At 33.7% G+C, this 27061-nt stretch overlaps 2 protein-coding genes across 3 annotated transcripts; both read right to left on the reverse strand.

Annotated features, from left to right (window-relative positions):
• Positions 1 to 413: 413 nt before the first annotated feature.
• On the reverse strand, positions 414 to 3580 carry LOC108205852 (serine carboxypeptidase-like). The gene is made up of 9 exons (XM_017375946.2): positions 3040 to 3580; positions 2506 to 2674; positions 2185 to 2304; positions 1958 to 2101; positions 1724 to 1874; positions 1445 to 1533; positions 1075 to 1333; positions 856 to 989; positions 414 to 756 (listed from the first exon to the last, which is right to left on the reverse strand). The coding sequence occupies exons 1-9, from the start codon at positions 3363 to 3365 to the stop codon at positions 634 to 636; spliced, it is 1515 nt and encodes a 504-aa protein (XP_017231435.1). The 5' UTR covers positions 3366 to 3580; the 3' UTR covers positions 414 to 633.
• Positions 3581 to 11808: 8228 nt separating this feature from the next.
• On the reverse strand, positions 11809 to 13671 carry LOC135150651 (disease resistance protein RPV1-like). Of its 2 annotated transcripts, XM_064087368.1 has the most exons (4): positions 13350 to 13671; positions 12864 to 13157; positions 12692 to 12778; positions 11809 to 12471 (listed from the first exon to the last, which is right to left on the reverse strand). In XM_064087368.1, the coding sequence occupies exons 2-4, from the start codon at positions 13139 to 13141 to the stop codon at positions 12027 to 12029; spliced, it is 810 nt and encodes a 269-aa protein (XP_063943438.1). In that variant the 5' UTR covers positions 13142 to 13157; positions 13350 to 13671; the 3' UTR covers positions 11809 to 12026. The 2 variants fall into 2 exon arrangements, with proteins under 2 accessions (XP_063943438.1, XP_063943437.1); XM_064087367.1 differs by lacking the exon at positions 13350 to 13671 and having other exon boundaries at positions 12864 to 13339.
• Positions 13672 to 27061: the final 13390 nt, after the last annotated feature.

Genomic DNA, 27061 nt, shown 5'->3' on the forward strand with positions numbered 1-27061 from the left:
ACGTTAAGTTAATTTTTCTTGATATATTTTTTATTTTATTTTTCAGACTTAAGATGTTGATAAAAAACTAAGTGAATGTAAGTGAAAACATCGCAGTTTAGGAGTGAAACTATGTTATAATTGCATTCAGCATTTGACCACTGTTGTTATTATTTTAAAGCTGTGGTAAAATCATGTCACAGATTTGCTATTTTTAAGTTTCGGCCATTTTTTTTAACATTTCAAAAACTCCGACCACCTCTAAATTTAGTCTTGATGTTTAGGTATTTGGCACCCACTATCGATTAACTTATTTTAACAAAAAGTATCAATTAAATTATATTTATTCAGAATTTTTTGATATCAAGTACATAGCTTAGTTACATAATTCATATTCAGCTGTAGGTCCAAATTTTAATTCTCCAACAAATTACTAAAAAGAAAAAAACATTATTTCAACTTCATTTCTAGCAATGGCTTACAATCACACTATCAAATAGAGTACATATTTTCTTTAGAACTGATTTCCCAGCACTTGTTACAAAAGAATGCTACAATCCTGTTTACAGGTACTGACAGATAACCATGTTCACCATAACTATAACACAACAATGAAATGTATTTGGAACAAAGTTTCCTTGTATTTTGAGGATTTTACATAAGAACAGGCCTACTTTGTTGCTCTGTCTTCACAAGCTTGCCTTGTGTCCACTTTGTTAACATCTCTATAGAAGCTTTTGGCTGATCCATCGGAACCATATGACCAGCATTATGTACCTGTTTAATGGTTTTAAGAACACGGCTGTCAGAAAGAGCGACGAAAAGATAATGCATTCAGAAAATCAACAATGCAGACTCTTAGAGATAGAAATATACCTTCATAAAAGTTAAAGGGCCATGGCTTTTCATCTGTCCTGCCTCTGCACCGTCGACCAAGAAGGGAATAGTTGAAGCTGAGACGAAGTCTTTCTGACCGGACCATTTCATTGCATGAACCCATTTTGAGTTTCCTGCATTCAAATACAATACTGTTTCAGTCTCTTTGCACAAGGCCAATTGAAATTTATATTTGCTATGTTTGAATCATTAATGTACCAAGCCAGTTGCAAATGAGGTCGTATTCTCCAGCATATACTAGCATCTTGATTCCGTCTTCCAGAAGTGCTGGAATACCAACTTCAAGATTTCTCATCCAGTCAGTAATCATAGCATCATACACTGCAGAACTACATGAGACAAATTCAATGTCTCCAACACCAAGCGCGTCCCTGACTGATTTTTGTTTTAAGAACTTTTCCATGTTTGAGAAGTCGTAGCACAGGTCACCCTCACATTCCTTTCGTATATCATAGTACTGCAAAATCAAACATATCACAGATTCATATTATAGTTGAATATGTAAAACAATTTTCCTCTGTTTATGATTGCTAGGCCACCTAATGATATTTGTGATTAGCTTTCTTACATTTTTATTTCCGACAAGTGACATGATATCATTGAATATGTTGTTGCAGATTCTATATGCCGTCAAACAAGATCTTTCATCAGCAGGACCTGAATCACACAGGCAAGCCACAATAAAAAAGGATTTAGTAAAGATATATCTGGAATTTTAAAAAATTACGTCATTGTGTGAGGATGAATAAAATTAGATTCGAATCAAAGAGATAATTGGAAAACAACTTGAATCTTCTATGCAAGCGTGCTAATTAAGAAACTCCAAATTGAGGCCAGACATAATTACCACAAAGTTTGATTGCACGTTCACATGACGGAATCAACTTGTTAATTTCATTGTAATCCGATTTCTTAATCAATTTGTTGTCTAAAGCATAGTCAGTATATGCTTTGTACTGGATCTCCGGATCAGTAAGTCCATTGCCAATAGCAAATCCCTGTAAAATGTCGCTTAATCCAATGTTATCCTGAATCGTGAAAATGTAAACAATAAAGATAGTTTTACAAAATTACAGCATACCTTGAAGTTAATAGGAATCCCTTCCTTCCTTTTGTTTCCTTGATGAACTCTTGCAGCAAAAGCAGGAATATAGTGTCCAGCATATGATTCTCCAGTTATGTAAAAATCATTCTTTACGTATTGTGGATGCGCCTTGAAAAATTCCTGATATCATGTAAACTTCTTGTCAGAATATAAAAATTAAAATAGCAGGTACTGCTCTCTCTATATAGAAGATTGAAAGAAACCTGTAAGAAGTCGTATAGATCATTGCTCACACCCTCCTCACTGTGACGAATATCATCATCATCGGAGCTATAACTAAAACCAGTTCCAATTGGTTGGTCGACATATATCAAATTTGAAACCTGCCATATATATGCCATCAGAAGTTAAAATTTAGCTCAAAAAAGTTGGACAGCAAAAAAATTTGGCACAGCACAGTAATTTTTTTAATTTTAGGCGAATATCATTATCATTGAAAGCGGTGATCATTGAGAATCTAGAATTTGATCATCACCACCTCCCCAATTTCAAGTAATGTACATCAAGATTAAAAAGGGTGATACCTTGTCCCAACCAAAGTCATTCCAGGTAAGGGACAAGTTGTTTGCTACATGGAAAGGACCATTTTCGTAGAACATCGCCAGTTCACTACTACAACCTGGTCCTCCAGTTAGCCATATAACAACAGGGTCCGCCTTGCTTTGCCGCGATTCAAAGAAAAAGTAGAACATCCTACACAAAAGTACTATGTCATTCCAGTCCATCAAATACAAGGAAAGAAAATAAAATTAAAAAAAGAAGAAGCTAACATTTGAAATTACAAGGCAAAAGTGTCCCTAAAATATCTGAAGTAGCCCTACATGAATAATTAGTATTGTAGTCCCAAGTGATGTTAATGAACTGATGCACATAGATTATGAAATAAATTATTGAAACTCAAATTGTATGATGAATTATTTTTCGCCAACTTATTAATAAAGTAGGACAGCTTGAAAATCCACTAACTATGTCGCGCATTAGGTGATAGTTACGTTCACCTATTTACAACCAGTTTACATCACAAAAACTGAATATCTCATGATCATCCATAATCATACCTTCCATCATTCGAATGTGGAAGTCGATAATAGCCAGCATGGTGACCCAAGTCTTCGACAGAGGCCCCAGAATCACCCCCTGCAGCAAACTTAAACTTCTTCTCCACGAGCCGTGGAGAAGTACTAAAAGAAGACCCTCTAGGCTCAATGTTGATTTTATGTTCCGGAGACAGATTGAATCCCCTGATCAACTTCTCCGCTTGTGTCTGCAGAGTTGAAGACTCGAAAATATTACTGTCATCATGAGTTATTGCAGATGCAAAAGGTGAAGCATGTAAGAAAACCAAGAAAGCAAGAACAGAAAGAGAAGACAGAGTTAGTTTCATGTCTGAACATGCGAATGAAAAGATTGTGGAGGCCTGTTCGATGTATATGTAGAGTTTGTTTGTGTTCTGATGACAGAGATTGTGTGATAGGTGCAAGAGGAGTCGGTTAGTTTGAGTATGTGGGAGAGAAAAGTGAGGGAATGTGGGGAATTTTAGCCGGAGGTTTGTTATGTTGTTATGATTATATTTTTCTTTTTCTTTTGGTAGCTTTACTTTGAATATTTGTCTAAGAATATGATTTCTTTATGATTTCTGGCCCTCTAAGACAAGTTACAAAGACTCATGATCTGTATCCACACGACACAATGGCCATGTTTCGTGCCTAATCTTTGACGGTTCTGTTTAAGAAGTTACAACAATCTTTTTTGTTTTCCTTCTGATATATTATTGCCACACCCACTTATATTAAAAGACTTTGGTGGTGTGTTGTGCTTGTGATGTACACCCCTGAACAGTTTTTTTGAGTAAAAATTTATTCGATAAATTTATAAGCAGGTTTTAACTCGAGAGTTGTTGCAAAGCATGTGTTTTATATTTTTTAATTTTCGTTGTAATTTAATAAATTTTTTATATTAAATTATATATTATAATTCAAAACATACTGATATCAAAACTACGAACAAAAATAATATATACAAAAGGTACATTTTCCCCGACATTTTTTACAAGGACGCAATAAATTTGAACCCTTTTGTCGACCATAACCTCGATATCGGAAAATCAAAGCTATCTAACAATATATATCCAAAAATAAAAAATCATTAAAATGATTTTCATTTATAAAAGTTCCAAAAAGTAATATCTCAAAAAACGTATCAAAACTCTGACCGGTCCGTACGAGATGCATACGTATCTTCACAGAGTAAAGAATCAAAATCACCTGTATATAGATATTTCAGGTGTTAGAGATAGAGTATAATTAGGTTTCAAAGCTCATATTGTAATTAAAATATATTTCAATCATTATCTAGCTGTTTTTGTTTATATAGAACTCCATGTGACTATTTAGATAGCAGTCGATAGTCATCTAGGATTCTTAGATATAGAATTTCAAGAGTTAAAGTGGTTTTGTACCATAAAGCATCTTCGAGGATTGAAACCTATTAGCTCTATATGTCATCTCATATCTCATGGGTGGCATTTTTACATGATATGTAAAAAAAATAACTCTCCAACCATCACTCTTTAGATAATCATGTTTGTTTCAATAGATTTGTTGAACTAGAAAAACTTTTATGTATAATTTTAGCTTAGCATAATTATACATAACATCATTCGAATGTATATCTTTAGTGTTAGCAAAAAACTTGTACAATCTATTTACATAATTATTATAGCTAATAAATTTGAATATCATCTTTGGATATGCTCTAATGGGTTGTTCATAATCTTCGGCCTTGGACATTCACAATTCATGATATTAGATCGTGGATTCAATATTCCACCTGGCTCATTAGTGAAACATATACAGGCATCATTAATCAAATACGAGACCGATTTATCTGGGCATGTATTTCTTAGGCCTTTATTAAATATTGGGCTTTTTATTTTAGCCCATATCATTTGTCCCCCAAACATTAGGAGAGTTTCCATTGATATTTTCTAGAAAGTTAGAGCTCTGATAATCATGTTCGTCTTTTATGCCCATAAAATATTTGTTCAAATTTAGATGCATTTTCTTGATTTTAATTCCACCTTTTGTAATTTTTCCAAGCTCATTTCCTTACCCTTGGATTTCTCTGAATTTATTCCTATTTCATAAGAATTTTCAAGGATCTATCCTTATTTTTAATGGAATTTTCTGAGTCAATTCTTATTTTTTTGGAAAATTTCCCTATTTATTCCTATTTTTCAGGAATTTTATGAGTTTGAGAAACTTATTTTGAAAATTTTTAAATATTATTCTGAATTTCATAAGTTGTTCCTAAATTATTTTTTTGAAAAAACAAGAATTTTCTGATTTTTTTTTAGAATTTTCAACTGAATTTTCTTTGTTTTTCATCATTTTTCTTTTATAAAAAATTCAATCTCATTAAGGTTTGATTAGAGCTCAATGAGATGACGAGTTTAAATGCTTGAGGGCTTGATCTGGAGGAATTTTCGACCCCATTGAGGTCGAAAATATTGCACACACACAAATATACATATTTGTATATTTTAGGAAAATCAATTCAACATCAATTCTTTATTATTTGCAACGTCTTCATTGAAATCGAATTAGACTTCGTTGGCTCAATCAGGTCGAAATTGCCTAGGGCTTCGACATGGGTAGATTTTTTGACCTCAATATGCTTCAAAATTATTCAATTCAATTTTTTTTGAAAAAATTATTTGAGTAGTAATTTTCTTTCGAACTAGTTCGAGATCGAATTATATCTCAATGGTCAATCCAAGTCGAATCCCACTCGACTTCGAGCTGATAGTTTAGTTCGACTTCATTGAAATTGATCAATCTCTTCGGGGATTACACACACATAATATTTATTCATTTATTTTTAATATTTTTTTTATTTGTAGCAAATATTTTTCGATTTCATTTGAAATCAAATTAAACCTTATTGGACCAATCAGGTCGTATTTAGCTTGACCTCGAGCTGACTTCAATTTTCGACTTGATTTAAAGTCGAAAATTATTTAATTTTATTAAATAAATATTTTTTATATTTATTTTACTTAAGGGGACTACTGGGCTGATAACAAATTCATTGGGCCAGTTTCAAACCCAATTCTTAAATATGAAAGGTATGTTGAAGTATATATAAATCATACTTCATTTTGTACTTATGGGCTCTAGTTTCTCGGCTTTTCATAAGCTTCGAAATACAAAAACATATATATATATATATATTTATATATATATATATATATGCCTTAACATATATATATGAATTTATTATTTTTGTCTACTAGAATCTAGACCCTTCGCCATTCTTCCACATGCTTCTATTAACTTCTAATTTTGGGTTTTTTTCACGGGCTTGGACTGGCACGTCACAACTAGTCCACTTACATGTGACGAGTTAGCTAGTTTATAAATAGGAGAGCCTAGTGAGCAACCTCACTTCACTTCTCTCATTTCTCATTTATCCTCAAACATTCAAACACTCTCTAGTCTCTCAAGTTCTTCTTCATCTTCTTCAAGCTTTCAAGCTTTTAAGTCTAATAAGAGTTGTAGTTGGTTACAATATCTCTTTCACAGACATAAATATATAGTTATAATATTATACATATACAACATATTTACATAAAAAAATTATACAACATTCTTCATTTTATATCCTCACAATGTCTCCCCTTCAAAGCTAACACTTATCCCATTAGCCTATCTTTCCAAAACCCAACAAATATAATCGTTCTTAAAGCATTTTGATCTTGATCAAATCCCACTTATCTGTTGTGTTTGATTATAACATCACATTAGTGTTTGATTATCACGCCACATCGTTATTGCCGAAGATAAATGTATAATATCAAATTGAGTGCTACCATGTTTTAACTATATCTTTATTTTTGCGTTTAATTTGTATCCAATGTATGCGTTGATTATTTTTCGTATTATACTACAAAACATCTGAGTCGAGCCTTATTTAATCTACTCATAATTCAACCAATTTTCTTCTTATGCGTACAGAACATCTAAATCTTCATATTTTGCATAAAATTTTAAGGTAAGCCATGAACAAAATATTTTTTTTCACATGCATGTTCCAATATATTTTTGTTTGAATTAGAACTAGAGTTTGACGATGTGTACCCTTATCTATGCCTAGTTTCTCGTATTATCCTTAGAAAACATGTAAGCCTCATAACTTTTTCTTAATCCTATCTTATTCATGTTTTGTTTACTTAATTTTTTTTGTTATACTTGCAAATTATTTGACGTTCAGACTTTGCCTAATTTTACATGATAAGCGATCGACGATTTTTTTCCTTCACATTTTAGATTTATTTCTGTTTGGATAGATATAAAATTTTGGATTCCAATGTTTGAGTTCTAATAGTAGAAATTTAGTATTCAGTGTCATTTGAGGATATTTTCCAACATATACATAATATGGCATATATCTTATATTTTTGAAATAATACTAATGTTTTATGTTACAGTTTTCACTTATGATGTTCTTTTTATTTCAGTTCATGCATATATGAAAGAGCTCTCGTAAATAATGAAGAAAATGCTCCAGTACTATTCATCCAGGAGTTCGAGATGCCAGCCTTCCAGGTACTTTTCTATATAAATTTAACTAATTTTTCAATATATTCTGTACTTGGTATAGTTTAAAGAATTGTCTTGTTAAAATTTTGTCATAGCTAGGAATAAGTTGATGGATTTTATTTTGGCAAATAATTTTGTTTTCAAAATTGACTAATTTTTTTTATTTTTATATAAATATTTGTTGCGTTTCTCAAAAAGGGGATGAAATGTTAATGTGCACACCCTGAAGGTAGCATAATTATGTGTGGTCAAGCATTAAAATTGTAACCATTCATTCCTTCTTTGCAAGCAGCAGCAGAAGCTGAGTCATAAAACTCAACCAGACAATATCCTTTAGATTTTCCACCACGTTTTTCATCATAAAACTTAAACTCCTTGACCCTCCCATATTTAGATAGAACACTCTCAACTTCCGCATCAGTAGTCCACCAGTGTAGCTCTCCCACGAAGAGCCTGCTTGCACCATTCTGAGCCACAGGTGTTGACCCCAATTTTAATGCTTGAGAATCATGACTCACATCTGGAGCTATTGCTTTCTGTGAAGTCTTAATTCCTTCCAAATTTGATCATCTGCTATCTCATCCGCTGGGTCTGGCAATGGAACTCCAGAATCTGTATACTTCTCATCATTTCATTATACAGTTCGTCTTGCTTTGTCTTCGTTCTTGAAGCTGAAATGATTAACTTAATGGACCAACTTCAACAGAGTTCTGTTTTGGAATGGATGGACTGTAGGAACTGTCATGGGCAGCTTCTCGAGGATCAGTTGCGGCTCTGGTTAGTTTAGGACCATAGCACCAAGTTTGATGGGTCGGCATGGACAAACGACTGTTTTGGAGTTGTGGGTTTGCTGTTTATATCTTTGCTCTTGGTGTACATAAAGGTGCTATATATGTAGACACTTTTTCCTCTGTATTATGACAATTCAGTGACCAATGAATTTATTTTTTCAAACACCTTGGTATACGTCAGCTCAAATTCACTTTAAAATCTACCACTTCGAAGCAACTTTGGATGATCTTATCTAATCAATTCCTTAGGTAGTCATTTGCAGTGAACAAAAATTCATTAGAAAGCTCTGACAACTGAATCCACAATCCAAACTTGACTCGTTACAAACACACAAGCGAGACTCATTCAATTTAATGCTCAAAATGACTTGACAATTGGGGGCTTTGTACCCACATTTTCCAACACAAATATGATATAAAGAATAAATTGTGGTGCCATATGTTTGGTGAAAATTTATAATAAATGGATTCGAGCCAAGTGATGAGACAGAACAGAAGTCTGGCAGAGCAGTAAAAAGATGGCAAGAGACAAGATCAAAAAATTGACAGGGATGCCTAAAAAAGTAAATATTATATATTTCAAGAGAGGCACGAAATATTATTTGGGGATTAATAACAGTGAATTAATAATACAATTCACTGGCCGCAAAAAGTTCTTTCTTTCTGTTCAGACAAAAACATGACCTGCGGAGATTGATAATATTCTTCGTTTAGCCCATCTGCGGAGGGGATGTTCCTATACCTGATGGAGTTATACAGCTTATTCATTCTTGCTCTATACAAAATTTCCGTTTTCTATTTCACCAATTCCTTGGTAGAATAAAATTAGTATGGTAGTTTATTATGATATGTAAAGTTTTGAATCCGTGAGAGTAAAATCTTTCATTTTTGAATTAGTCCATAAAATTTTATATTGCAACAATAATTTGATGTTCATCTTATTTCAGTTTTGTGAAAGAATTATTCGAAAATAATGAAGAAAATGCTCTAGTATGACTTGAAATCCGCGTCCTTAGGACATGTACTACGCAGATAATATCTTTTATGGTAGCTAATATTTTGCACTAGTTATTCATTTTAAGTTTAGTAAATTATCTTGTTACAAATTTTATTATAAAAATTTTGAATTAATGGATTTATTTCGACAAATGATTATGTTTTTAATTGGTAAAGAAAATTTGATATGATAGAAAAACTCAATTGGTGAGAATCTTAATTTCAATTTACATGCCAACTGTTTTTGAGATAAATACATCAATAAACATATTATAATTTTTTATAGAGTGATTGACACTTTGCACCCCTTATGTTTAGGCGCTTTTTCGAGTTCGTCTCAAACAATTGTTTTTGGCAGTATGCACCCTAAAGTTTGAAAAGCGCTTCACTTTGCACCCCCTTGACCACCCTCAGTTTAATTTACCGTTAAAGTTAACAGATGTGGGGTTTACACTTTGCACCCCACAATTTTTTAATTTTTTTTCATGAGTATTTTGAAATATTATTTTTCAGAAATGTAAGCCCTCACTTTCCCTTTGAAGTCTCCGCAGGTTTTGTGAAATCCAGAGTCCATCCATTTTAATGATTCCGGCTCCATGTTGCTTTCAGAGTAGGGCCAACTGACTTGCAGCTTAGATGACCTCTTTGATGCTTTCCGGATTAGAGCATATAGTCGTGGCATTCCATCATGTTCATCGTAAACTGCTGAGACTTAATTGGTTCTCTGCAAATGATTCTTTGGTTCTATCATTGTCAAAGTCATGAAAATGTGATTCTGGAACCTCCATAGTCTTCGTTATATCATCATACTTACTGGGAGCTGGCTGAATTGATGGGGTCTTGCTGAGGAAACTATACTTGAGCCACTTGTACTAAATCCTGAAACAATGGACATACCAGGATCCGGCTGAAATGGTTTTGCAGCTGAGAAAATTAACCTTGGGCCAAATCCTATATTTCCCGATACACTGTACATACCAGGCACTGGCTGAGTTGATTGCCTAGCGGAGGAAACTATTATCGCGTCAGTTTCTTTCTTTCCCAATAGTTTGTTCACACCAGGGGCCAGCTGGATTAAGCATCTTCCATTGTTTCCTGATACATTTTGGATACCTGAAGCTTGCTGGACCAACGGTGTAACTTTGGAAACTGACCTCGCTCCACATTCTTTATTTTTCGGTACATTGTCCACATCAGGCGTCGGCTGTATTGAATTTGTAGCTGCAGAAATTGATGTTAAGTCCTCTCCATTATTTCCACGGATATTGTGTAGACCAGGTACTGGCTGAATTGCTTCTGTTGCTGATGGAAGTGGCTTTAGACCAATTATGTTTTCTCCTATAGCATCATGAAAAACAGGTTCAGGCTGAGGTAACTGTGTAGATGAGCTTGCCTGCTTCACAACAGAGGCATTCTGTTACAGCTGCGCCATCAGCTTCAAAGGGTGAGGACTTACATTTATGAATAAATATATTTCAAATACTCATGAAAAAAAAAATTAAAATTGTCGGGTGCAAAGTGTAAACCCCACATCTGTTAACTTTAATGGTAAATTAAACGGAGAGTGGTCAAAGGGGTGCAAAGCGAAGCGCTTTTCAAACTTTAGGGTTCATACTGCCAAAAAAATTGTTTGAGACTAAATCGAAAAAGCGCCTAAACTAAACATAAGGGGTGCAAAGTGTCAATCACTCTTTTTTATAATACTAGCCTTTAACCCGTGCAAAGCACGGGCGCTTATATAACTCGTAATTTATTAATTATAAATTAAATCTTAACATCATTTTATTAGTATTTTAGTATTAATAATTTGGATTTTAGTTAAATTATATTAACCACCTGATTATATCTTCTAACGGAAATTTAGCTTTCACAATTTATTATCTATCTATAATTATTTTTCTGACATTAATATGTGATAGTTTATTATTCAATTAATTTTAAATCAAAATTTTCATATTTCATATATCTTCATATGTTACGTAATGGTTTCGTGTTTGTAATGAAATAGAACACGTTAGAGTTAAATTTCGAGTAGAATATGTTATAATTAAAAAGTAGTGTCTCTAATTATTTATATGTATTTTAGACAAAAGATATTCAAAATTGTATATTTATAATTGGTTATACATTTATCTATAAATTTTTTTTAATATTAATATATGTTATTAACAGTAGTTTCATCTTTTTCAAATAATTATAAATTATATTTAAAAAGATGTTAATATACATAAGGAGTGTTTTTAGTATATGAAACTGTTTAATAGCTATCGTTGTAGACTTTTAGTTTTAGAGGAGAGTACCAAACCAAAATTTTGTACGACTACAAATTATACCTATGTTGGCTTTTTATATTATAGTATAGATGTTTCATACTTTCCAATTACAATATTGATGTAAGTATTTATAGAATGTAATTTCACAAAATAACAAGTTTCATACATTTTGCAATGTTTTTATGCCATTGTATAGTTGCAGAACAGACGTGGTCTACGGTACTACAGCAAATATGTGGACTACATGAAACTTAACTCTAAAAAAACATGGTAAAGAAATAGAAAAAGAAGTAGCACAACCACTAACAGTATCTCCGATTGATCCACTGGTCCTGAATACTACTTTGATGTGTTAAAGTCCTCCAAAACATGTCATGAAGGTTTTCTATTGTTTTTTAGAAAGATAGAGATGATTCAGTACTGATATAAGCTTTTTCTTCTTCTCAAAATCATCTATGCCCTCCACTTCTTCTGCTCCGCACAAGTCCTTCCCATTCACAATCACCATAGGGAACCTTACCTTGTCATTACTGACCAGCTCTTCTAGCTCTCTCATATACTCTGACTCTTTTGAACAATTCCGCTCCACAAATACAACATTCCCACTCATCAGAATTTTCTTTACCAGCCCATTTGCACCTAGGCCATTATTAACACTAATTGTGTAAAGAATCACCTTGTCGTTAGATGGCCTAGGTCTCAACATTGATGACGAAGAACTGCCTTGTGAACTTGGACCTTCTAGTGTAGGAAGGCGGCATTCTGGGAACTTGGCAGCCAATTTCTCTCGAAGCAATTTCACAGTGTTTTGGATAAAGGTGCTCTGCAGCCTGAAAGTGATAAATGAAACATATTATCATCCAAACTCAGGTGCATATTTGCGCCTAGGTCCATAGACTCTACTACCATGGCCCTGTGATCCAACTCTAGATCTCAAATTATTGCAGAAAACAAATTAGACAAATGAATATTGTGTAACAATTCCATAGAGAAAAGTATCATTTTAGAGTCTAACATAAAATCACAGTGATGAAAAGGAAGAAAAATTACCTTTCTACATGTTGTCCATGAATATTACCAACTTCTGCAAGAGCTTCTCTCCACTTGTCCACCTTGTCATTGTGCCTCGCCCCGATGCTTTTCAAGCGTAAGGCCATAATTCCCGAGCTGGTGTTTAATATCTCAAATTTCAACCTCATAAAAAATTGGTATGATAAAATACCTAGAGTTCTTTTTGCGTTCAAGGATAAGAACAAGTTCATCAAGACACCACGTAGAATAGGCATAATTTTGAGAGAATATAATTATGGCGCTCATAGAGTTTCTGATCCCTTCTTTGATTGTTGAATCTACTTCATCTCCAACACGTATGGCAGTTCTGTCCATGAAAGCTGTAAATCCTTCTGCTTTCAGTCCCTCGTATAAGAAGCATGTGAACTTGTTGCGGGTCTCCCCTCGGAAACTCAAGAAGACATGACAGAACGAGGCATCCTGAGCCATGGTGAATTAACTTGTCCTGAATCAAATTGGTATGAGGGATTAGAAATCTGCAACTAATTAAAACATGGTTAATTAATCTATACTTTAGATAGTATGAGAAGAGGTAATTCTAACAAGATTTCCAGATTAATACAGAAATTATAGGAAATTGGAAGCGAAAGTTAGGTAACTTCCAAGTAGTTGCTACGCAAAAGAAAACGTTAGTTACCTTCTAAAGAAGTTGACGAGGGAAGTCAACTATAAAGGCCTCGCACAAAGTCACAATACAAATTAATACAAATCTTTGAAATAAGGTTGAATTTTGAGCTCAATGATATACTAACTATAAGTGCTTATTATTCAAAGAAACAAAGGAAGAGGCAAGTAGAAGGAGCAGATGTTTTTCTTTATGTATAAAATAACAGAGTTCATTTTTATGGAGGGACTGAGATCAGATGCATGCATTATGCATCCATGTCGGCCAAGTCAGGTCTCTAGTTCTAACGCGTTTAAAAAAATTTGAAGATAATGTTTAACGGAATAATGGTGACAGCTGAGCATTGACTAATGCAAGAGCCAACAAGGGGTATGGGGGCTCTTTAGCCCCATCCTGAAATGAGCCGATAATACTATTAGATCCTGGTGTTCTCCACTCGCTTACAACAACTTCACCTAATTTACAGTAAAGGTTTGGGAAACTATTAGATCCTGAGAATCGACACGGTCCATATAGATCCAATTTGTTTGCATCCTTCCAAAATTAAACAAGCAAAGTTTTTTAGCAGAACACTTTGACGATGACGAAGCTAACATCAAATTATCCAAAGGATATATTATAAGTTCTGTGATTCTACAGAGTACAGTAGTGTTGTGAGGTATATGATATCTCTCACTCGACTACACATAGAATAACATAGTTTAAATCCCGAATTTCCTTTTTCATTTTTATCTGACTTTTGCAAATATTTTGGATTTCGAGATACAACATTTCATAATTAACATAGCATCTGTCAAACAATGAGCTATGAACATACAAGTTCAACAAGAAATTATTAGACTTCCACATTCTACAATGAGTATGCTGAAATATAAAGAAAAATCTAATGTACCCATTCATCAACCATTAAACTGATGCAATAGTTTCTCCAAGTGAATAGCTCTACAATGCAGAAAATATGACGAAAATGAATGAATAAACCTAAGACAATAGCTTTACAAAACCTTCTATGCCAGGGAAGTCTTAGAAACCTCCCCCATTAGTTGGACTCCTGCCAAATGGAAGGCTTTTCACTCCTCTTTCGGTGACATAAAGCATATTGAATACCGACATAAGCTTTTTCTTTACCCACCAGCTCTTGTAGCACCTTCAAATATATTGGCTGTTTTGAACAGTTTCTCTCCTCAAATACAACTTTTCCACTCAACAGAACCTTCTTTGCCCACCCATTTGCGTCGAGGCCATTGTTAGCACTCGTTGTGTAAAGAATTACCTTGACGTTGAATGAAGAACTTCCTCATAAAACTGATCTTCCAGGCTCTAATAGCCGGCATTCTGGGAACTTGGCAGCCAGTGTTTCCCTAAACAATTTCACGGTATTATGGATGATAGTGCTCTGTTGCCTACCGAAAAACCAAACACATTGTCATACAACAATCCATAAATCCAATAATATGTCTTGACACAGGTTGACAAGTATAGCATTCCTGAACTAATTATAGAAAGAAACTATTTTATAAAGGTATGAACTGTTGAATAATTGAGAAAAATCGGAAAATTTACCCCTCTACATGTTCTCCAAGAATATTGCCAACTTCTACGAGGGCTTCTCTCCACTTCTCCACCTTGTCCTTGTGCCTCCTTTATGCTTTTCTAGTGTGAGTCAATAATTTCCTAGCTAGCTTTATTTATAAGAGCTCGTTTGCCGGACTTCATGACTTATCACTTAACGTGACTTATGTGATAAGCTGGGAGTTTAAAATATATGTTTGAGTAATTTTGACTTATTAAGGACTTATGAGTTATTAAAAATATTATAATAGAAATAAAAGTGATTTATAGGTAATTTATGTCTTATGAGTAATTTTTTTTTAAAAAAAAGTTTTGAAAATTCAACTCACCGAAAAAGTACCTCAAACTAACTTGTGGCTTTAAGTTAGTTTCTGACTTGAAGTCGGCTACCAATATATTACACAAATGGACATTTTCCAGCCTAAAGTTGAAAACAATTTTAAGTCCCGGCTTTAAACCGGACAAACATGCTCGAAATATACTTCCCCAGCCTGGGTCATCTTGAAGTGAGAAAGCGAGGTAGTCCCAACGAGTCCAAGTATGGAGTGTCTTCTAGGGGTGGCAATATTGGACCCGACACGAATTCGACCCGTAAAATACGAATTCGGGTTGGAGTTTTTCGGGTTCGGGTCAAATTCAGGTTGACCCAAAATCAACCGAGAAAAAACAGGTCATTTTCGGGTTGAATTCGGGTTACCCGAAATTGACCCGAAAATTAATATATAATATAAACATTATATATATATATATTTATATTATATATAAATATGAAAATTAAAATAATATAAATATTATATATATTTATATTATCTATATTATTTTTATAATATTTATTAGTTAAATTTTAATAAAACATTATTTAATTAAATAAAAATTAATTTATTTGGATTAAAATAATATTTATTTATTATTTAAAAAATATATTTATTAATAAATATTAATTTTCGGGTCGGTTTCGAATTACCCGCGGGTACTGCGGGTCGGGTTCGGGTTGGGTATTCTGACCCATTAAAATTTCGGGTCGGGTTCGGGTTGGGTAAAATTTTTGACCCACGACTGTCAACCCGACCTGATCCCCGAAATTGCCAGCCTTGTGTCTTCAACACAACCTAGGTTAGCAAGCCCAATAGCTAGCGCCTAGATAATTTTTCATATTAGCGATCCAACATAACTGTGAACCGAAGTGAGTTGTGATATCCACTAAATGAGCGCATCTTAACGGGCCTTCAATTGTGCGTCTGCCAAGGCCCATGAGAATATCGGGAATAACATCTTATTAGAACAAAAACCTATCCTACATTCTTAGTTTGATACACCATCCCTTCCTCTTCTTGTTATCTCCGCTTGAAAGTAAAACTCTACGGTCCGCATCAGCCTCGCCTTCCTAATTTATCATTCCCACCCGCTTCTGTTATTAACATTTCATCTTTTTAGTGTAAAAATTAAATCAACGCCATCCACAACAATCATTGTTATGATATTTTTCGATATATCATGTGTCTGATGATTTGTGTCCAATTCATGCATAATCGGTAAGCCATTTTCATATATTTACTTCTTATTTTGGATTTGTTTTTGTTTGTACATATTTGGATTAGTTAATTGAATGTTGGATTTAATTGATTTTTGATCGAGTTCCGATCTTTGAGTTCTGATCTAAGATATAAAGTTTTCGATAAAGTATAAATTGAGCATGATGATTATAATTACATGAAAGCATCAGTGTGACACACTTCACACTTTAATCATCTTTAATCTTTCAATATAATTCTTTTCTTTAGAATCATATATTGTATATATCTTTGTATTTTTAAATTAGTTCATAAAATTTTATATTGCAAAATTAATGTGATGTTCATCTTATTTCAGTATTTGTGGCAAGAATTATCCGAAATAATGAAGAAAATGCTCCGGTATTACTTGAAAGCCGCGTCCTTGTCCTTGAGACATGTACTACGTAGGTAATATCTTTTATGGTAGCTAATGTTTTGTACTCGTTATTCATGTCGAATTTATATATTACATTATCTTGTTACGAATTTTATCATAAAAATTTAAATCAATGAATTTATTTCGACAATAATTATGTTTTTAATTGGTAAAGAAATATATATTTTTATTTAAGAATTAATGTTTTTTGAATTTTTTTATTTCACCGTTTCATCTTTAAACCACGTCTTTTAATTAAAATGTATTATAATATATTCTTAGTTTAGCCCATCTACAGGAGGGGATGTTCCTATTGTTAGGAATTGTCCCACATCGGTAGTGGAAAGGGGAGAAATCTAGAATATAAGCAGCGAGAACAACTCCAAATAGAATGATACCTTTTGGGAGGTGCCCAAAAACAAAGCCGTGCAGGCTCGGCCCAAAGCGAACAATATCATACTATTGTCGTGTTAGGTGACATGACGAAGAGTTAAACAGTGAAATAAACATAAATGAGACTACCATCTAATGAGACTTACGTATGGTCAAGAGAGCTAGTTACATTTATATTAAAAGAAAGGGTGATTGACACTTTACACCCCTTATGTTTAGGCGCTTTTTCGAATTGGTCTCTGTAACGCCTGTAATATTTGACTTATATATATATATATATATATATATATATATATATATATCACAGTATTTCATTTTGGTGGTATATGAATTTTCGTGTCTTAATTGCTAAATTATGTGGAATCGATTTATTTTTCGTTATGTGACTTCCGATTATAGTTGGAATGTGCTTGTATGGTTTTTGGCAAATAAATTTCCCTACGCGATTAAATGATATTACTAGTTGCGACGGTTTTGGCTTAATATTAATAAATGTGATCGTTGTCGCTACCCGATTTAATAATAATAGAGATTTAAATGATTTAGTGATATTTGATAAATTGCGAGTAGCCGATAGATTTTAACTTGTAAAATAGCAATTGGATATATATTTCTCTTGTGATTTTACGTGTATTATATTTGTGCTATTATATTTTGTGTGATGTGAATATTAAAGCTCTACTTATAGTGATTCTTTTTAAATCCATTCTTTGTCAAAAATTTTTGAAAACTATTTTATTAAACTTCTAAAATCTCATATTATTTGTGATATTAATTTTATGATTTATGGATTAATACTTTATTTATTAAAACTCTCTCTTTAAATACTTTTTAAATCACACTTTTAATAATTTCCAAAAGTCTAGTCTACCCTTGCATGCATTTTACACTAACACTAGCAAGAAGGGTAAGTATGTAACTTCTACACTCCACTAACACTTTTCTAGTCAAGTCAAATGGGGTCAAAGCACTTGAATACACCCACTTGACCACACAAACCCACACTCACCCATTCTCTCTCATTTCTCTCATCTCCCTCACCTCTCCTCTCGGCTCTCTCTCTCCAAACCCTCCTCCATTTTCGTTTTCTTCATCTTCTTCAACAATCAAGCTTGTTTTGCCAAGAACTTCATCACCCACACTTGTATCTTCCATTTCAAAGTTAGTTTTTGCTTGCATGTTGCTATGGCGCCGAAATGGGGCCTTAGTTCTTATGTGCTTAGGGTCTCCATTTTGGGGGTTCCTAAAGATGATCATGAGATGATCTTGGTAAGGTTAATACCTTTATTTGACCAAGGCATCATCTTGATTCATCACATTTGGCAATAGCTCTCAAGAGGAGCCGAATGTATATATGTATGTTATGATCTTAAAATTTTATGATTTTAAGTTTAGATTCTTGAATATTCGAAAGATATGATGATTTGGTGAAATTTTGGTGTGTTATAAGCCCTTGCATGTCTAATATTTTGATGATATAGTATGAATTAGAGCTTGTGTAAAAGGGTTCTAGTGATGCATGTTGTTTTATGTGAAAACCGAATGAAATGCCATGAATTTGAGTTTTGTATGAGATTTTTGAGTGATGCATGCCATGATCCAAGTGATAAAATGTTATTTTAAAGCTTGTATTATGATATCAAGTAATGATCAGTAGCCATTGTATGAATGCCATGCTTGTACATTCGAAATTTTGCTAAAAAGGGGATAAGTGAAATTCTGCTCTGTTTTTACCTTGTGTTTTGCTTCGGTTTATGCATATATATTGTTGATTATTGGTGTAAACTTTATTGTATTAATGGTCAGTAGGTATATGTATATTGTAGACTAGGATTTGAGGCTTGGTTGCTGGTTTATGGTGTTATGAAGGGAGTTAAGGTGAAAGGAGTCACACACTACACATAACAGAAATTTTGACACTAGAAATTAGAGGTTTTGAGCTTGTCATTGGTGAGGCCTTGATAGGCCCAAGCTCTGGTAAGATGGGACTTGGTTTGTACAAGTCTCCAGTAGCTTTCAAAGTCATAAAAACATCCATATTGATAGGTGCACACACACATTTCAGAGAATACCTCTGAAAAGGGCACCTTGTAGCATATTGGACTTTTGAGTGTTAAAAACCATGTCATTAGTGAGGCCTTCATGGGCCTTGCTTTAGATGAGTTTAATGAAGTCTTAGGAAGCATAAAAAGTCATTGGAGTGCTCAATTGAGTTAGTTAAGTGAGTTACAAGTTGATAAAATCAGGGCAGTGTGCACATCAGGGTAGGCTGCTCTGTGCCAACTTGGCATGGAGGCCTAGAGAGGCCTGAGCAAGGCCTTAGTGTCAAACCAATTGCACAACTTAGGTTAAGGTCTTAGGAATCCAGAGGAGTCAAAATTTCATTAAGGCACAAGGTGGAAACATTTGTTTTTGCCAAGGCACTCCAAGGGGTGCCAAACTGCCTAAACAGAGTAGTCACTAGAGTGCATTAGTTTTTAAAGGTCCTTGTAAGCAAGGCCTTTGAGTCACACCACTTCACAAGGTTATTTTAGGATCATATCAACCTGTAGCAATTAATTTGGAGTGAATGCCTTAAGTGGAGATGCCTCATTTCCACTAAAATACACAAGTGTCACACATGGAGTCACATTTTAGAACCAACTTAAAATACATTGCATTTGAGTGTGTCATCAGTGGAGCCTTGACCTCATATTGAGTTCATAAGTTGATTTAAGTCAATGCACTTAGTTTAGATGCATCATTCTTGTCAAGGCACACAAGTGTTGCCAAGGTGAGCATACTAGTAAGCCAATTTGGATGCACTTCATTTGTGAAGCTTGTGAGGAGGGGCACAAGTATGCCTTACCCTTATTTGGTTAAGTTGAGGTCAGTAGAGTATAATTAGGAAGTATTGGTCTTAGAACCTATGTGTTACTTGACTAATTGCTTAAGTGACTTAGGCATAATTAGAGATTATTAAGTGATAATAGTTAAGTAATAAAATGCCATGCTTTACTTGTTATGTGAATTACTTGACAAATATGTGACTTGTTATTAATTAAGTTTAAGTGTATATATTTATATATATATGTGTGTGTGTGTATATATATATATATTTATACACGAAAGGGTAGTTAGCATTGTAGTGACGAGGATACTATTAATTATAGGTGCAAGTAGGAGGCCAGGCAAGGAACCCCTGGAAGGGAAGCATCTATACAAGAGTTCCGTAAGCTTAATCCAGGCAAGTGAAACTCTTCCTTTATACTTGCTTGATAATTGTATACCCTGTGAATACATTGATACTGCTTATCTAGAAGTGAATCACCTTATCATCCCCTTATGATCAAACTTTGGATTCCAATCATACCCTTAATACTTGAATTACCCTTTTCATATAATATCACCTTACACCCACATGAATACACTCTAATAGTCCCTTGATGAATAATGAGAATTTGATACTCCACATTAAACTGAATTATCTCTTTTGGAACCCTGATCTTAATAACATTTCCTATTTTAGAAAGATCACTTATGTTTTGAAAACACCCTTGCTTAATGACTTGTCCTTGATCAAGACCCCTTTTTGAAAATGAATTGAATTGATATGACCTTAAAAAGGAATTGGATAATATTTTATTTAAGACTGAGGAGCCAGTCAATTAATTGCAGCATCAGTAGCGGGGAGCCTGATGTCTGTTTATGGCCAATGTGTGCCGAGGATCCATTGTTGCTTTTGCACTTGTTTATATTGCATACTGTGAACTGTTATGTGCTGCTTTCACTTGCTGAGCTTTTGCTCATATATTGTATTGTTTATTATAACCCTTCAGTGAAACCCGAGAATGGCTCGTTTCAAGCAGACCGCCCGTAAGACCACCTCAGGATCGGGCATTGCCTACCGCCATATGATGGAGCAGGTTGGGAACTCGTAGTTCCCTAGTTTTATCTTTTGATACTTTTGGGGATTAAAACTTGTAGTAATGACTTAGATATTATTTTGGTTTGTAATAACTTTAGATGTTGTTCATACATATTCCTGGTGATTCCGGGGTTGTGGATTTTAGACTTGTAGTTTAATATTTTATAAGTCTGTAGTTTAATTATTTATCGTATTATGCATGCTTTAGTCGGTTAGTATTGTGTGTCCGTCACAGTCTCAAACAATTGTTATTGGCAGTATGCACCCTAAAGTTGGAAAAGCGCTTCGCTTTGCACCCCTTTGAACACTCTCTGTTTAATTGACCTTTAAAATTAACAGATGTTGGGTTTACACTTTGCACCCCACAATTTTAATTTTTTTTCATTAGTATTTTGATTTTTTTTTTCATGAATTAGAAAATTGTTTATCATACAGTAATTGCCTTTCTGTGCTTATGAATCAACTTTTCGATGCAGATCAAAAGTCTTGCTCAAGAAAATCCAGGCCTGATGACTTTGAGAAGCACTGATTTTGTTGCCATCCAGTTGGATGGTTGTTGCCTGGTATGTAATCTTGTTGCAGAAAGAAAAACGTCATAGATGCAGTGTTGACATGAGTCTGATAGCTAGTTTATTTGAGAACCCTAAAATTACTATATATGTTTTCTATTTTGTTGGATTCAGAGATAATTCAAATTTTCCCTTCCAAGTCGTCATTGCTAGAATGCCAGAAAAAATGATAATTTTTAATATTTTGCGCTCTTTATTTGTGAAGCAAGCGTTTAATCTGAGTAAGGAGAATTGTCGTCTGTGGTAACTATCATTTATAATCGTTGTCACTTGGCCAGAATTGTTGAATATTCTAATTGTCAGATTGGAAAATTTAAAGGCAGAAATTGTGACGTGTAGCTGGCAAATGAAATTTTATTTCTTGCATTAGGAACTGAAGAGGTATAACACTTATTCGCTACAAGATTAATTAGTAACAAATCTTCTTGCTTCTCTTTAGGTATCCTATATATCAAATCCCTGTTAAACGAGTTGTGAAGGAGTTAGACTTATCTGCAGCCTTCATTACATTACATACATTGTCCTCCTTCCATCAAGGTAAAAGGATATCTTCCACGCAGTTTATTAGCTAGATCTCCCTTTTGGTTTGTATTATATGAGTCGGCAACAAACATTACATTTCTAATTTTCTTCATTGTTATGCACCCTAAAGTTCAATGATGACTCTAGGCTCGCAACTTCACGCTGTATATGTGTGTGTGTGTTCGCGAGATATGCTCTATATATATCAGTGATATGTTATGTAAAAATTAGTGATTTCTGTAGTTAATAATAGTCATAGGAAACTGACAAGAAACTTGTTTTTAATTTTTGGGCTAATTTGGCTTATATTGGAGTAGGACTTATATACTTTATTCCAGACACCCCATTGTTATTTCTCACGCATCTTTTCTTGTTATCGCACATACTTTCAATCTCTTATGAAAATAATTCCACCTTCCGCATCAGCCTTTCGTTCATAATTTACCTTCCGTGAGCGGAACTAGCCCATGACTCCCGGCCCAAAAAATATTTTTATAAAATTTATATATATATATATATGCGGCCCAATATAGTTTCAGCCTAGGTAGCCCAAAATATCAAAACCTAATTCTGTAGTGCAACTTTGCTTCTCTAGCAAACTAAACCTAATTCTAGTCTTCATAGCCCACCTAATTAAAATCGCCTCTACTCCGTCGCTGTCGCTTTGTCTCCCAGCCGAGGCGGATTCCAAATCCTGGTTCCGTCCCATGTGATTGTTTGTGTTCACTGTTTGCACGCATTTTGAGGTTCCTATAACGTCTCGTTCCATAACTTTTTTTTTTGAATAAAAGTTTAAATGACAAAATTTTATTCACGGAATTTTTTTAAAAATTATTATGAAACAATACTTTATAGGAGGGTCAAAATGCGTGCCAAAAAGTAACATAAAGAACGTGTTAGGACAGAGAGAGAGTATAACGAATATTTGTACTTGATTCATACATAATCAATAAGCCATTATCATATATTTATATCTTACTTTGAATTTCTATTTCTCTGTACATATTTGGAGTTAATGGAATGTTGGGTTGTGATTTTTGAGTCCCAATCTATGATATAAAGTTTTCAATAAAGCATAAAGTGATCATGATAAAATTACATGAAATCCTTATCATAACACACTTTAATCATCTTTTAATTTTTGGTTATGGTTCGATCTTTTCTTAAAATTATATATTGCATATATCATTGTATTATTAAATTAGTCCTTGAAATTCATATTACAAAAATAATTTGATGTTCATCTTATTTCAGTTTATGTAAAAGAATTATTCTAAACAATGAAGAAATTGCTCCAACATGACTTAAAATGCCTTCTTCATCATGTGCTAAGCAGGTAATATTACCTTTTATTGTAGTTATTAACAGTACTGCTCTATTTAATGATAAAGAACTCAATGAGTTAAATACCGGTAATTATGTTGTCTTGATCCATTTTTACCACCACATTTCAGGTTGTCAATATGGTTGAGGACTTGGACTTTGAAGAAGAAAGCAGTGATATACGCGTCAGGAGGAGGCAGAGGCAGGCTTAAGAAAGTGGTAAGCTCTTTTACACATATAGGCCTATATAAATTGAATTGATCACTTGTTATATACCTAACGATAATTTCTTCCCTTAATTAATATAAACAGAAAAAAGTATAATTTTTTTTATACATATCAAGTATATGTAAAAGAATTATTCTAAACAATGAATAAATTGCTCCATCATGACTTAAAATGCCTCCTTCATCATGTGCTAAGCATGTAATATCGCATTTTATTTTAGTTATTAATACTGATCTGTTTTATGATGAAGAACTCAATAAATTAAATACTGGTAACCATGTGTTTGTTTCCCCTTGCTATTCTTAAAATGTGTGCACATATTACATACATATGTACATATGTACATAGTAGTGTATATTTACTGAGCGTAACGCATGTATTTGTTGTAAGAATGTTTATTTAAAATCTTTCCTATATAGAGTGTTCCTTATGGTGACTGGTTTTGAAATTCAGGTCGGACTTGGGATGTATTCGTATAAGAATCAGCCAGGTGCCTTGCAGTATGTGGAGAAGCAAATGCTCTCCACGAAGAGCCTGCTTGCACCATTCTGAGCCACAGGTGTTGAATCATGACTTGCATCTGGAGCGATTGCTTTCTGTGAGGTCTTAATTTCTTCAGTTAGTCCTCCAGGAACGTTTAACTCTTTTGGCACCAGATTTACTTGCGTAGAATCACGAACAACAGTTTTTGGTGTCTGACCATATCCCACATTCACCGCACCATCTGGACCAGGCGCCTCAGACGGCTGAGGCTGAAGAAAACCCATTCCAATATTAAGATCACCATAAAGTTCATCGTACTCATCATCATCGCCAATCAATTCATCCTGGCGCTGCATGATTTGTGAAAGGAACCAAATGAAAAGAGACACGGAAGGCTTTAACAAAAGTGATCTGTAAGTGTAAGGAGCGTGAGCATATATGTAAGTTACCTAGAATATAAGAATGTTGTATTAGAACTGTATATATGTCATCGTGCTCCAACCTCATGTATGCCAGTAAGTTTGGATCATTTTTGGTGTTAATGGTTGCAATGTGTGTTGGGTGAGACATATCATTTTTTTGAATAATTTTTGGTGTTAATGGCTGCCATGCATTTAATTGGGCAGACATTTGAATTTGATGTCTTTTGAAATAATTAATAATTCTTTGTGAATTTTTGAAACCTCTACCAAGATCTTTTTAACTATTTTGTTTCAATGATTTTGGCTATGGTAACATTTCAGTGTGCCATCTTAATAAAGAGGTAGTTCAGGGATGAAGCAAAGTATGTGTTGTAACACCTGAACTTAATATGCAACTTAAAATAACCCGCACTTCTGATAATTATAACGAATTATCATCTGAAGAAACAAGCTACAGAATCCTAGCTGGTAACAAGATGCTACATTGAGAATTTTCGTTAAGTTGTCTTGCAAGGTTTCTATTGCTTTGTCTTCATTCTTGAAGCTTGAATGAGTAAGTTAAGGGACCAACTTCAACGGAGTTCTGTTGTAGAATGGATGGAGGTATAATAAGAAACCATGGTATTATACAATTAAGAAAGCTAATATCAGAAAACCATGGTATTGGTCCTATTTAGAAATTAGCCGTTAGCTGCTAGCGGATTGAATTAGATGTTTTGACTAGCTGATGAAATAGATGTTTTGACTAGCGGATTGAAATAATATATAGTTTCTTGTAAATCTGTTTGGTAAATAGTTGATTGATTAGCTTTTTCTGACACAAACCAAAATCTCTAACCCAAAAATTTCCTCAAAGTAGGTTTTTTAGAATTAGTTTCTTGGAACCAAACCTCTATTTCAACCCTCTAACTATCAAACACTAATATTAGCGGATTCTAGTAATCAAACTTCTAACTTCCAAACTGGGCCATTATGTAGCATGAAACATTGAATAATTGAGAAAAATAGGAAAATAAAATTACCCATTTACATGTTCTCCAAGAATATTTCCAACTTCTACAAGGGCTTCTCTCCACTTCTCCACCTTGTCATTGTGCCTCATTTTATGCTTTTTTAGTGCGAGTCCATAATTTCCTAGCTAGTGTTTGAAATCGCGAATTTCAACCTAAAAAAAGAGTGGTATAATAAAATAAGAGGAGTTCTTACGTTCAAGGATGAGAACAAGTTCATCAAGACACATAATTCTGGGAAAATACAATTAGGGCGCTCTTAGAGTTTTTGATCACCTATTTGATTGTCGTCTTGTCGAAAACACCTCATCTCCGACACGTATATCACTCTTGTCCATGAAAGCTACAAAGCCTTGGGCCTTTAAAGCCTCATATAGAAAGCATGTGAACTTGTAGCGAGTTTCCCCTCTGAAGCTCAAGAAGACATGAGAAATGACGCTTCTTTGATCATGGTGAGATAGCTCCTAGATTAGGAGGAGGCTTTAAGATCTCTAACCATAACATGAAAAGTCAACTACATTCCTACACATTATCAAGAAAAAAAAAATCTTCTGATATAAATTGAAAAATTAGTTGAAATCTATGCTAATAAAAATACATCAAATTAACGATGGAACGAGTTATTTGGCGGAAATTGTACTCATATTATGATTAGTTGGATTGCTTTTAAAAGGCAAACTAAATGTAGGAACTCAACTAGGTAAAATTTCACTTCATCTCCTACATGCATGCATGTCGGTCAGACGGTCAATGAGTTTCACCTCCCCCATTTTTTTTTTTCCGGGACACTTTACATTCGGTGAATAAGATATTATCAGGGGTTTTCTCGTAAATACCCAAGTCCAAAATAATTTTTTTTTTACAAAAATACTACATTTTTCCCAAATATTTTACAAAAATACCAAATTTTTGAAAATATTTACAAAACTACTATATGCAACTATACTTGCAATCCCTGCAGGGCAAATTAACTAAAGTTACATCATGTTGCATCTAGTTGCAGATCGTATTTTTGCAAATATTTTCTAAAAAATTACTATTTTTACCAATATTTTCAAAAGACAGTAAAATTACGGGAAAAAAACCTAGAAAAGTGGTGGTCTTGATAATTGCCGTTAAAAATTCCAGATAAAGCAGCTGTAAAATGTCCTACACAACTGGTTTCAAATTTCTATTTACAGTCTAGCTTGTTTTCAATATATAGGATATGATTATTTTTTCATGAAAACTATTAAAAACACTTTATATTATTAGATTTTGTATTGAATACTCATAGTCACACTTGTAAACAGAAAATAGAGTACGAAAGACTTTGAGTGGGAGATTAGGTAAAGGATCAAAGAGGTTAATCGGCGTTTAAATTAGT

This window comes from Daucus carota, chromosome 2 (genome assembly GCF_001625215.2).
Source record: "Daucus carota subsp. sativus chromosome 2, DH1 v3.0, whole genome shotgun sequence".
Classification (NCBI taxonomy): Eukaryota; Viridiplantae; Streptophyta; class Magnoliopsida; order Apiales; family Apiaceae; genus Daucus; species Daucus carota.